General features: G+C 39.0%; 1 protein-coding gene across 1 annotated transcript in view; it reads left to right on the plus strand.

Moving 5' to 3' along the window:
* Window positions 1-12,293, plus strand: part of TMEM268 (transmembrane protein 268) — a 242,874-nt gene extending 230,581 nt beyond the window's left edge. Inside the window, exons 8-9 of the mRNA XM_044058167.1 lie at window positions 11,608-11,793; window positions 12,261-12,293. Coding sequence (XP_043914102.1) covers window positions 11,608-11,793; window positions 12,261-12,293 — 219 coding nt within the window. The remainder of the gene's footprint in view (window positions 1-11,607; window positions 11,794-12,260) is intronic.
* Window positions 12,294-13,619: the final 1,326 nt, after the last annotated feature.

Below are 13,619 nucleotides of genomic sequence, written 5' to 3' on the forward strand. Positions count from 1 at the left end.
TGTTGAGCCACTTGGCTACCCATCTAGTGATGAAAGGGTTAATCCCCAGTTGGGAGAGTTTCTCAATGATACCTGTGTTGGGGATTGTCTCAAAAGTCTTGGCTAGGTCAAGATAGGCAGTATGCACTGCCTTGCCTTCATCCAGTGCTTTAGTGACTTTCTTGAAGAAGTTTACTAGGTTTAATAAGAATGATCTACCCTTAAAGCCAAACTGGGTTAGGTCTAGAGTTTGAAGGTCACCTATGTCCTTGCTGATAAGGTCCATGATGATTCTTTCCATGGCCTTGCAGATGAGGCTGGCTAGACTTACTGGTCTATAGTTCCCACAGTTGGTTGATGGCCCTACTTTGTGCAAGGGGATTACAGCTGCTGTTCTCTACTCTGCTGGAACAAAGACAGTTCTCAGGCTATGGTTGAAGAGAATGCCAAGTGGGTCCACTAGGTCCTGTTTTAGATTGCTTAGTAAGCAATCAGGGATGTTTTCTGGTCCTACTGAGGCCATGTTTTTGGCCTTGGAGAGTGCAGATATGACCTGAGCTCTAGAGACTAGGCAGGTATGCTTTTGGGTATGGTTGGTGGGGACAGGGGGTGAAGTTTGCACCAAATCTATCAGCTAGCAGGTTGGCTGTTTCCTCTGGTATACTATGAGTGATACCATCTACTACCAGTTCATCACATAGCTGGGCATTCCCTTTTAGATTCTGGATGTAGTTAAAGAATGTCTTATGATTATCCTGAGCTAGGGATGCTATTTTAGCTTTGTAATTAGCTTTAGAGGACCTTACAAGATTTCTGATTTGCTTGTACACGGTGTGGAGGGAAATCTCCCTCTGCTGAGTCGGTTCCTCTTGTTCTACGACATCAGTTTCTTCCTTTTGTTATATAACCTGTCTAAACATGAGATCCACCAGCGTGGCTTGCTTTTTCAGGAGGCTGTGGTTTTAATCCGGTCAAGTATAGCTAAGTCTATACAGCTGCTTAAGTATTTATACAGGGCATTTGTGTACACCTTTGCACAGGAGTCACTGTTGTCTGTGATTGCTGAGGGTATAAAACGTTTTATACCATCGCTTAGTAAGCTGTAGTTTGCTTTGGAATTTTTTTTTTAGTTTTTTGCTCCTGTGGGGGTGACAGGTCCAATAGTTAGTTTGAACAAGACTGATTTATGGTCCGACCATACCAGGGAGGGCATCACCCACAGGGGAGTGGAGTGCAGTGTCTAGGACATTTGAATGCCTTGTGAGGGTGTAGACTATCTGTTCCAAGCATTTGTATTGACAAAGTCCAGGAACCTCTGGGCAAGCATCTTTGTGCTCATGTATGTCATCCAGTCAATGGAAGGATAGTTGAAATCTCCCATGACTAAATTGTTGGGCTGTATGGCAAGTGACTCTAGTAAGTCCAGGTCAATGCTGTGATTTTCTTGGTTCATGGTGGGGGACCTACAGCTAGCAATGATGTTGCAGAGTATTTTGCCTGTAGTTAACTGGACATAGAGTAGTTTGAGAGAGTCATACTGATCATTCTCGAGGTGTACTTGGCTTTAATGAAGATGGATATACCTCCATTTTTTATTCTTTCATGCACATTTTGAGGTCTGAATGAGTGGAAGGCATTGTAGCCTTGCACGGCCGGGGTGCTCTCTGTGGCCTTGAGCCATGTCTCAGTGACTGCACAGATGTAAGCTTCTTCAAAAGTGAGGAGTGCAGTTTCATGTCTGGGCTCCTAGCATTAAGCAGCAGAACACTGAGTTTGTCTTGAGTGGATTTTGTTACATCTGAAATTTTGTTTTGACATTGCCTAAAAAAGACACTAAGAGAGGCAAGCACCTTTGCCAGCATCTGAAAACCTAGAGGAGACAGGTGCAGACCATCTCTGGCAAAGCAGTGTGGCCTGTCGACCATGTCTTTCCAGGCTGACAGATACTAGATCCCCTTGGACTGACACCACAAGCTGAGTCAATTGTTGAAGTCAATCAATTTTCTGTTTATACTGTGTCATCAGCTTGGTTGAAATTAGAATGCTGCTTAGGGCTAGGGTCATACCTGACTGGGACACAATCTGAGAGTTCAGCCACATCCCTCTTCATATAGTCCACAGAGGTACGTCTCAACTCTTTCACCCCAACATGGGCTATGACAGTCATAACGGTACTTGTTATTGAGTGACTTTAGGGCATATGTGATTTGATGAATCTTTTCATCTGACAGGCAGCTGACTGTGACCTTCTACTTGTCCACCTGGTGAGGAAGACAGTGGTGTCTCTCACTGTGGAGTCATCTATGACCAAGTTATTAGGTTATGAGGTGTTTTGCATTAGGGGCTTATTTGCTGAGACACTGGTGTATATGTTATGTCTAGTGATTTCTATTTGCATAGCACTGAGTGCAAGTGGTTTACATTTGGGAGGTCTCAGATCATTTGGAAGGCTTCTAGTATCTCCACATATATGGGTTTATGTGTCATGACCTTATTTTCTGTGAGAGGTGAAGCGTGTGTACTGACAAAGTGTTTGATGGCTAGTTTGTTATTACATGGGAGAATTGATTCCAATTTCATAGTGTAACTACATCTCACAAAGTATTTGTTTTATGAGCAAGTTGTCAGTATACATTAGGCAATTAATACATTACCTCAGGATGTCCATGTTAGTCAGGCTGGCGAGATGATGGAAAACTGCTCATCCAGTAGGTTTTTCTCTATATACTATTAGGTAAGGGAGTGGACTAGTCTGACAAGTTTTACTCTAGGACTAACTAATGTGCTTGTTCTATTGAAAACTATAAGTGTGGCAATGCTGCTCAGTGCACAACTGAGTTGCCCGTAGTGCAGTAGGGAAGCTTGCCAGGGTTCCACTGACAGATGTCTAGGAAAAAATTTTGTTTCAAGGTGTTTGCGTCTATACAGAACACCACTAACCCCTGTTGCATGGTGCACAGCAACACACAAACAAGGCTTAAATACAGGTGAAATTAAAACACTTTTAAGCTAATCTTTTCAATAGGAAAGCACACAATGAACTTTCCTCCAGCAACCCCAGCTCAGACATGGCTGGGTCCACATTCTTTTGCCACAAGGGTACAGGGGAACCCTTCTTAATGTAAACTGGCTGGTTTAATGCTCAAGTGTATCAACAGGCTAGATTCAGCAGGTCTGAATCTCGTCTGTGCTATCTAGGTATCAGAACAGTGCAAATCAAGTGCTGAAAAGTGCAAAAAATACTTAAAAGCCCTTATGTGCTTTCCCATCTCAGATAGACCAGATTAACACCTACTGCCACAACATGAATAATTCCAGTCCTCCTAATGTATAAGCACGGTAAATGAATCTGCAGAGTGAAGTGCTACCATAAACTTAAAGATACAAATATTGCAGTATACTTTAAACAGCTTATAAAAGTGTAATTATTCAATAAAATACTTCACTTTGTATAAGAACTTATAAAGACACTAAGTGTTTCCCCAACCTAAACAGACCAGCTAAATGCTGTGGGCTGTTCTCCCTCTTAGCTGAACATCAGACCAATTTACTGGGCAAGCAGAAGAGTGGATTCCAATGAATAAGGAACAATACTGCAACACTGACCCTTTTATGCAAATATCTACTATTATGATGTGAGTGTACCCACAAAACTATATTTTTCCACTAACAAAGTACTACTTCAAACATGAAACTGTGTAGTCATTTTTTGTACTACCCTCATCAAAGCAGAAGCCTTTGTATTTTATACTGCCATCTTTATTTTCTTCAAAGAAAATACCCTCTTGTTTGATTAGAAAAGCTGCATGACAGCTAACATAGTGAGCTGAGAACAGCACAGTGGTGCAATAAGTAGAATTGTTGCTTTACAGTAAGAGGTTCTCTTTGTAATGTTCACTTGCACATTGTGATGCTGTGGCTAGATTACAGTGATCTGTCCATATCCCAAGTGGATGACAGTAAATTAATTGAAAAAAAGGATGAAAAGAAGCCTAACCCATGTACACATTGAGACATCCCTCCATCTGAGTTTGGTAATACTCAAATTACATTAAGAAACCAGATCAGGAGGAAAATAAATAACTTTAACTAAAAGAAAGCCCTTAGAATGTAAAGCATTTGTAAAATCCATGGGATATCATAGAACATACACCAGCATACTAAAATGCTGTCCAGGACTGAAGTTCATGCAGTAAAATTTAATATTCACAAACTCTTGTGTGTACAGGCACAAAAAGTATGGTATTCTTAGGATTTTACAAGAGCTTTGCATTTTAGGGACTTCTAGCTCATTAAAGCCATGTATTCTTTAGTTTGTGCACCCATTTCTGTTTGTAATGTGTTACAGCTTTGCCTAGCTCAGTTTATTTTTTTATATGTTTCTATTCATTAATGTTCAGCCAGCGTGATGCAAGTATATGTCAGCAGGAACATTTTGTATACTAACTGTAGATCACTGAATATGTCTAAAGGTTAAGACAGAACAGATGAGTTCACCAGTCTTTGATTTTGGCATGCAGATCAATAACCAAGCATCTGTATTCCCTCTGGAATAGCAATGTAATAAGATCAATGCTCCTCTTACAACAATGCAGTTAGTTGTAATGTGCTTAGCAAAGAGGCTAAGTAAAAAAAAGTAACTAGTCCAAAATGTTTGTTATAGTGCTCCTTAGTGAAATTAATTTTATTTTAGTATCAAATATAACCCATTGAAACCTTAAGTTTGCTTTCCAAAATCAAAAATTTTAATTTCAAAATAAGACAGTATGTGACTGATGACTGAGGAGATTCAGCCCCAGGCCTTCATTATCACGTCCATTTGTGTAAGTGGTGTGCTGCAGTATCTTCTTCCTATAACTAGAACCATAAAGAACTCCAAACTCCTACAAATAACCAACACAGCCTACTCATAAGCATCAATCTGTACTTTATATAGTTAATTAGCATAAGTGATTGAAAGTGATGTAAAGTCTGTTTTCATTCACAGTTTCATAATGCAGATGTTTTCTCAGCATTAAAGTGCAGTGTGAATTTCCCTTTATTTGCCTTTTTTGTTAATTAATACAGGTGACAGAAGGCTGTTTACATTCTGTTTTGTCAGTCATTTAGTTGAAAAGGGACCACATAGTATGAGGTATGGTAAATACAGACAGACACACACAATTATGGTTCTCACTGCCTCACTTTCCTCTATGTATCTTTCCACGCACATGTTCCACTTGCTCCTACCATCCTGTTAAAGTAGCCATATATCCCAAGCAGCTCATCCCATTCCTCACTCATAAATCTTAATAAAAATCTGGTAACTTGCCTGGGAGAGGATGAGGGTTGAAATCATCTGCTTTGGCTGTTGGATCGGTATGTCCATTTATTGGTTTTGAGAACACTGCTTATTCCCTTCCAAGGTGGGGAGGTTCTTATCCTGCAATATTCTGGAATATCCTGATTAGGTGACACCTAAGTAGCGCTCATCTGCCAATACAGGATATTTATTTAACAGAACTGAGTACATGTCTGCATCTTAAATGAAACTAAAGGATTATTCACCAGCCTGGATTTCATTTGGTTGCTTTACGTACATAGTGTGCTGTGGAGGTCTATTCAGTAGTTACTACAATTTTTATTGCATTTTTCCTTAGCATCCACTCACTAGGAGTCAAGTTATACTTGCCTCCACAGGACTTGGCTGCCCTACTGTAGACTTTTGAATTGATTCACTCACAAATCTTGGTAGATTTGTTGTATTCCCTGCTATCTGCTTACGTTCTCAGCCTCAAGCAGCTCTTCCCTCCCTCATTCATTAGTCTTGGTACATTTATGGTGCTCTTTGCTGGAAACAACTCTGCTCATGTTCTCTCTCTCTCTCACTATAATCTTCTCTTTTACCTTTCCATTATCCTTTCCTTTGCTCACTTTGCAAATATTGCATAAGATCTATAGCTTCCCATCTGCTACTACTTTCAGTCTAAACACTTTTTTGGTTATGTGACACCCATGCACTGGCCCAGTAATCAAGGAGCCTCAATCCTCACCACTAGCACCATGAGGGGCATGCACATTGGGAAGAACAACAAGTATACACACAGTAAAGTACACTTTCCCTTAAGAGCACATAGAGAGCACAGTCAGTCTGGGGTTGGTTTCTCCCTTTCTCTCCAGATACCCAATAAGACTCCCCATTGGCCCAGCTATAAGGTTCAGATCCCAGCTGAGTAGTCACGCCAAAACCTCCTGTACCCTCTCTGTCCAACCAGTGCTTCATGTCCCTGCCCAAGTAGCTGACACATACACACTTTGAGATTTGGTTTATATAAAAACACACAGACACTCCTGGGGAAGGCTGGCACAGGTTCTCCAGCTATGCCCCCTCCTGCCAGGCTATAAGGTAGTAATCACTGCCACCAATATCAGCTACTAATAAGGCCCTTCCCAAAGGGTGACCAATTTCACTGTGTAATATTACTGTTATCCAAATAGTAAGTGTGACCCAGGACTAAAGCTATTGGAGTGGCTTGAACAGTACCACCGAATACATACAATGTACTATAAGAGCTTAAATTACCTTTACACAAAACAGCACAGTTTAAAGGATTAAAAATATTTAATAAATGATAAAAACACAATACTTATTACTTCAACACAATGACATTAGAGTTCAGGAATCACAGGAAAATGCTATAAAATAATACTTTAGAATAGTCTGACAAATACAGAAAATAGCTAGACTAATCTGGCTATTACTACATCTAAGAGAAATCACTGTTCTAAGTAAATGTCTTACTTACAGACCAATCAAATGCTGGTGACTGGATGCTCTTCAGACAAAATCCAAAATGCTCTATCTTTCTCTGTGAGAAAGTCTTAAATTGATAACACAGTACTGCTGAGTCATTTCAGATTACATCCTTCTTAACAGTTCTGATTTAGTTTCCCAGACTAACAGAAACTCAAAATTTACATTTCTTTTTGTAATCTGCACCTGCAGGAAGCCACAGCAATAAAAGACGTTTTACATGTTAAATCTAGTAATTAACTTTTGTCCTAAGACAATAGAAATAATTACTTAGTCCAGACATCCTGCTTCTGAGCTTGAGATCAAACAGTCATACAATGCTTGACTTATCAGCTTTCTTCCAGCAGAGTGCATTGTGGTTACAGTTGTGAACCTCAGTACAACATATAGTTTCATCAGCTCCCTATTACGCTGTTGCAGATGCAGGTTGTCGAATGAGTCTGTTGAACTGAAGAGTGCAAAAAGGCAAAATAGCAAAGTGGCTTTTCAGCAAATTCTTTCCCTGAGAAAGAATTTGTTTGGCCGCTTTTGCTACTTTGGCTTTTTAGCACTGTAGTGCGATCTCAGGGTTGGTATATTTAAGTAAGGGGGGGGCACAGCCCCCCATATTATTTAATGCTTTACATTTTTTTTTCCGGAACAGTGATTTTTTTCCCCTTGGAAAAAAATCGTTCTGAAGTTTCGACGTTGTAAGCTTTCGCTTACATGGGGTCGATATTGTTCGCTCTTCTGAGCGTGCGATATCATAATATAGACCCGTTTAATCATAACATATAGTTCTCTTTACATTTGTAAAGCAAGCCTGTGGATTACATTAATATTTACAATGACACAGAATTATTTACAAAATTCTATCTAGCTAGGCTGGCAGCCTTCACAGGTTACATTAGAGGAGATTAGTTATACAAAACAGAAAAAAAACATTATACAATGTTCCACACACATATCATCACACTGCACTGCTCTGTTTTATTTTATTTGCTTTCAAACATTATTTGTATCTATCAAATTCATTATTTATCACTTGTACAATATGAATTTCATGCACTTATTTTAAAATGTCAGTTTTACATTTGTAAGATTTTTTTTATTTAATTTTGCTGTGAAAATTTTTTGTTGTTGTTTTTGTTTTACTGTGTGCAGTCAGTCTTAGTATCTCGGGCCTGGCAATATAGGTCCTGAGATTTTTAACAATTAATTTGACAGCCCTCACAAACTCATTAACTGGGAAAAAAACCAGCACTGATGGCACAGAGTTTATGGAGGTTGTACAACACTACTAAAATATACTCTTTTAAGAGAAATTTCATAATAAGAATGATTTAAAGACAGGACTGCCCACACAAGTGTTAGCCTGTGGCAAAAGAGGCCTGTTAGAACAATTGCAGAAACGAGCGATTCAGAGACACATTAGCTGCAATGATGAAGGATCTTATTTTCAGCAAATCTGCACCTCTCACTTGGTCGTTGATTATTGCAGGCCTGTGTCTACTAATTTTGCATTTATTACAGCTGGCAGATCACGCATGGTGTTAGCACAAATAGCATTTAATTTCACCATAGATATATATATATATATATATATATATATATATATATATATATATATATACACACACACACATGCATGCATGCACATGGGTGTACTTCAAAACACTGAATTGCTATAACATTGAACCACAAAACATTGAGACCACAATGCTGAAAACACAACATTGAAAACTTAAAACAATGAAACCACATAACACTGCAAATTTAAATCATCGCATCCCATAACATTGAATGTTACAGTTCACACATTAGTAATACCCTCGCTACCTCAAACATAACTAAACCGACAAACACACTTGTTTCAATGTTTCTGCAGGGGGGGCAAGCCCCCCTTGTACCCCCATACACCTTGCAAATACAGTGAAGACAGGGTAAATTTCCATTCCCCCACTGTATTGTAATCTGCATACAGAATACATAAATAATATCTGAAACGTACCTCTATTTTCCTGACAATACCTACATACTGCCAGAATAAAAACTTACTCCCCTACTCATTTATACCATCACTTTCCACAACACTTTTTTCACAATTTGTGTGGGTTTTCTCTGGATACTCCAGTTTCCTCTCAAATTACAAAGACATGCATCTGGAGTGTTTTTCACTGGCCCTCCGCTGAAAATTGGCATTGTTCCAAGTCGGACTTTCCCAGTAAATAAAGGTTAAGTAAATAAATACTAACATTACTTCTTTCAAACTAATAACATGATACAAGACTCAGTGATTTAACTTTTCATGGTTATGTAATTTCGACATTCTAACTTTTCAGTGTTCTGAACTTTTGATGTTATGGTCTCAATGTTTTGTGGTTTAACGTTATAGCAATTCAGTGTTTTGAAGTAGACCCGCCAGAGCACACACGTCGTCTGAATGTTTTGATCAAAAGTATTATTAGTGCATGTCATAGCAACACTGTTTACATCCTGTTTTGTGAGTCATTTAGCTGAAAAAACCCACATGGTATGAAGCATGGTACACACACACATACACTGACACAATGCCATTCTTCTTACCTGTCCCTGAGTTTACAGAATGCTCCTGATGTTGCCTATTATTTTTACTGTCCCTCATAAATCACAAATTATTACAGTCAGTCAATAATGCTAGCCATTAGAGTTTCATTTTTATGAATATTCAGTAAAGGCATTGTGATGCAAGACGTGTTGCTATAAAAACTCTACATGAACTGGAACAATATTTTGAAAGACTCCCTGGTATCATCTATCCCCTCTGGATTTGTCTGTGAGTGTTGAGACTGTCCCCTATATTTCATTGACCCTTACTGTCAATCAGTAATGCCAGATATTATAGTTCCACACTGCTTATCTTTCTCTAAAATCATCCATATGCAAAATCTGGTGCTCTATTATCTTTTAAATTAGATAAGAGTAATATGTACAAATTCTCCCTGGAGTCTAGTGATCCCTCCAATGCATGTTTTTGTTTTGTGCTTCTATCACCACTCTGGTGATTATAAACTAGAAAAGTGTCTCTTGTATACATTGTAACCAGTCATTAAATCTGCTTGTTAGTCTAGGAGTTGAGAGGTATGGATGCCCCCCACCCTCACACACACATACACCCTCCCCACATGACCATACTCACAAACTCGCTCACTATTCACACACACAAACACACACCTCTCACCTAACCCCCCAGCTGTAACTGCCCAAGTAGCAACACACATGCATACATATTCCAAAGACTTCTACCTATCCACTAAACTTTCAGGCACTCTAATGCGATCTCACCTACTCAGTCAATGTAACTGGTGAATAAAAATGCTGTGGAAGAGAATTACCACTGCTGGTTATAAGACTTTACACATCTGCGTGGTTCTATGAATCATAAGCTACTTACAATAGGCATTTCCAGGGGAATAGCACATGGATAATTATCATGTGCCACTTTCCCAGAATGCCTCATTAGCATATGCACTACTCCAGAAAAACAGCCCACTGTGGTTCTGCACTGCCTCAAGGTAAGCAGTACATTAAACCTGACTAAGAACTGGAAGTGGCTACCACCAGGAATAAAAAGTGCCTACCACTAACGCTAACCTGCCGGAATCTCAGCCCTTTAAAGTGCTTGCGATGCTGCTTCACAGTTCCAGAATCTGAAGTTTGATCCTGGCTTATGTATGATGTCAGAAAAAGAGTCCATTTTTGCACGAGTTTCTTCTATACCACTTTCCTGTAACAGTAAAGGCAAGCTGCTTAAACTAATTAGCCAGTATAAAAAAATATTTATAGATTTGTATTGTAGAGCTTTCCCCTGTGGAACACTCCTGCAAAGAAGCCTTTGGTCAGTGAGATAAAAGTGATATAAACATATGACACCATTACTGCACCTTTATATTATCTCTCTCTAAAGTAATTTATGTCAACAATAAAGACGTTAAAGCCAAAGTTCAGTCACACAACAATTTTGATACCCCACATTTTAAGATGAGTGATCCAAGTGTGTGCCATTTATGCATATAAAGTTAGTATGTGCCATTAAGAGTATGATTTTTATGAATACCATATACGAGTATTATATTACAGTTTAAGGCACAGGTTTAATAGTGAAATGTGAAAAAAAAACCACTAGGTCCATCAATTCATCAATGGTGTACTTATTGAATCTTTTCCCAGTACAGTCCTGTCGAAATTAGACATGCCACAAAAAACATGCAGATTCATGTGTGTTCCCAACAAACTTTGTATGAAGCAGATTTCAACAATCAACATTTTTGGAGTGAAATATCATCCTATATGCTACCTTTGGTAAACTATGTGCTACAAGGAGTTAAGACAGAATGGTCTTAATGTCAGAGTGAGATACATACTGGATATCCTTCCAGAGTGGAATTAAGACAGAAGTCGTGTCACTTGAAATCTTCCTTAGGTTATGCAGTAACCCTCAGAAGCTTTATAAAAACTAACTTATGACAAAAACATAAGCAATATGAAGGAAAAATATAAAGAATATCCTGCCATCATTAAGCAACTGTTACAATTTTTGAAGCTCTGCATAATGCCAATCTCACTTTTTAATTACTCAGGATATTTTTCTCACAGTCCATCACAGATACTATCTAAATATTTTGTTGTCTTAGTTTGGAAAGAATGTTAGCAAACATGTTTATCAGTGATTTTCTTTTATTACTAGTGGTAGAAAGTATCAGGCTTTTGGAGTAAGATGCTATCTCAGCACCAAGGCACCCGAATACAAAAGCAGTTTAATTCCTAATTAACATTCAAATTCATACATTTTATTTATTCATTTCTCTTTATTTTAGTTGCAGCTGAAACAAAAGCTTCAGCATTTGTGCATTGTAACTGAGAACATAATCATCCCACTGAATGATGAAGGAAAGACAACTGCTACAACAGAAGATTCCCCCCTTTTATCTAGCACTGGAAGCAACAATAAGAAATTAACTTACAGAGAAACTGTTCAACTTATTCCAGAAGGAACTTCTGAGGTAAATCTTGTTATGATGTTTTACCCTGTAATAATTAAAGGGATTTGCCAGTCTATTCATTTAAACAGTAATGAAAACTTCAAAGATTCCTGTATTTTAGATAAGCATGTCTCATTTAAAGACTATCTTAAATCATACCTACTCGGTGGTGCAGCAGTTAGTGTTGTTGCCTCACAGCAAGAGGTTCTCTGGTTTGATTCTCAGCTGAAGCACCTTCTGTGCGGAGTCTGCATATCCTCCCTGCGGTCGAGTGAGTTTTAAAAACATGCAGGTAGGTGTGCGCCTTCTGTGAAGCTTGGGCACCTGGCTGGAAACTCGACACCATAAAAACTCCACTACCAATCACTCTGCCTGACTGGTGATCCACTATGGCAACCCCATAACAGGAGAAGCTGAAAAAGGTTAACTTCCCTGTATTTTGTACATATAAATTAAAACCAGCAGACACATCCTTTTCTCTGTTACAGATTTATGTGAATGCTTTTGTTTCTGGAGGGTAGGACAAAGTCATAATGGATTTTGTCCAAAATACATACAAATACAGTCAGGGTTCCTTTGATGTGTCAAAAAATATTAAAGTAATGTTTTATGTGGAGGTATGTCCGTAAGGTTTATGAGACACACACACACACACGGCTGTACACATACTCACATATCCCCTGTTAAATTATACAATAAACTCTAAGGTTATAACATAGCCAAGAAAAGGAGAAGGTTTGTGTTTGGAAAAGTCCAAGCATTTTCCTTTCTTTGAGCATTTGTGTTTGGGTAAAATGTCTGTATCTCTTATTTATGTTTAGCACGTGCTGGCAACCTTCTAGAAGTCTAGTGACAGCAGCATATAAACATCCCAGCATGCCTTTATTGCTTGTTTGCTTAGAAGTCAATGAAACAAGTTTTGCAACTTAAGAAAAAAGAAGTTATGTACTCACCATAACGTTCCATCTGAGTAGGTACTTCATTTGTCTGCAACCTGTGGGTATCGGATCTGACCTTGGATCCGAGCCGGCAGCTTCACAAACTAAAAGATCCAAGCTCCTAGCTACTCCCCCTACCCATATAATCCCCTGCTGCCTACTGTATTACCTCAGATCGAGTTTGCTCAGTCTTAAACAAGAGGATCAAGCCCTGCTACATCTCATGAAAAAGACATTTTGCAGATGGCCAGTTATCCCGATGTAGTTAGGGGGTATGGAGGGGGGGTTGGTTGCAGACAAATGAAGTACCTACTCAGATGGAACGTTATGGTGAGTACATAACTTCTTTATCTGAAGTAGTTACTTCATTTGTTCTGCAACCTGTGGGACAGAGTCTCTAGCTACCTATAGAAAGTAACCCTAGGTGGCCTTACGGAAGGATATTCTGAAGCAGCGCTGAGGCAAAGGAAGCCCTACTCCTCGAAATCATATCCAATTTATAATGGGAGATGAACGTATGAGAAGTGGACCAAGTAGCTGCTGAACATATGTTGTCCAGAGAAACCCTGGACCAGAAAGCTGCTGGTGTAGCATTGGATCGGGTTGAGTGAGCGTGAATTCCCATAGGAACCGGTTTACCTGAGGACGTATACCCATGGATTATGCACTGGGAAATCCAATTTGCCAGAGTTACTTTAGAAATTGCCTTTCCCAAAGCTGATTTGGCAAAGGACACAAACAACTGATCAGACTTGCGGAAATCCTTAGTCCTGTGCAGGGAGAAACGTAATTGCCTGTGTACATCCAGTTTGTGCAATGTGTATTCCCCTTTGTTCTGAAAATTTGGAAAAAATACTGGTAAATTGAGTGATTGGTTAATATTTGACTCTGAAGCCACCTTCGGTAGGA

The sequence above is a fragment of the Protopterus annectens genome, chromosome 16.part0 (assembly GCF_019279795.1).
Source record: "Protopterus annectens isolate FY-2018-M chromosome 16.part0, PAN1.0, whole genome shotgun sequence".
NCBI classification, from domain to species: domain Eukaryota; kingdom Metazoa; phylum Chordata; order Ceratodontiformes; family Protopteridae; genus Protopterus; species Protopterus annectens.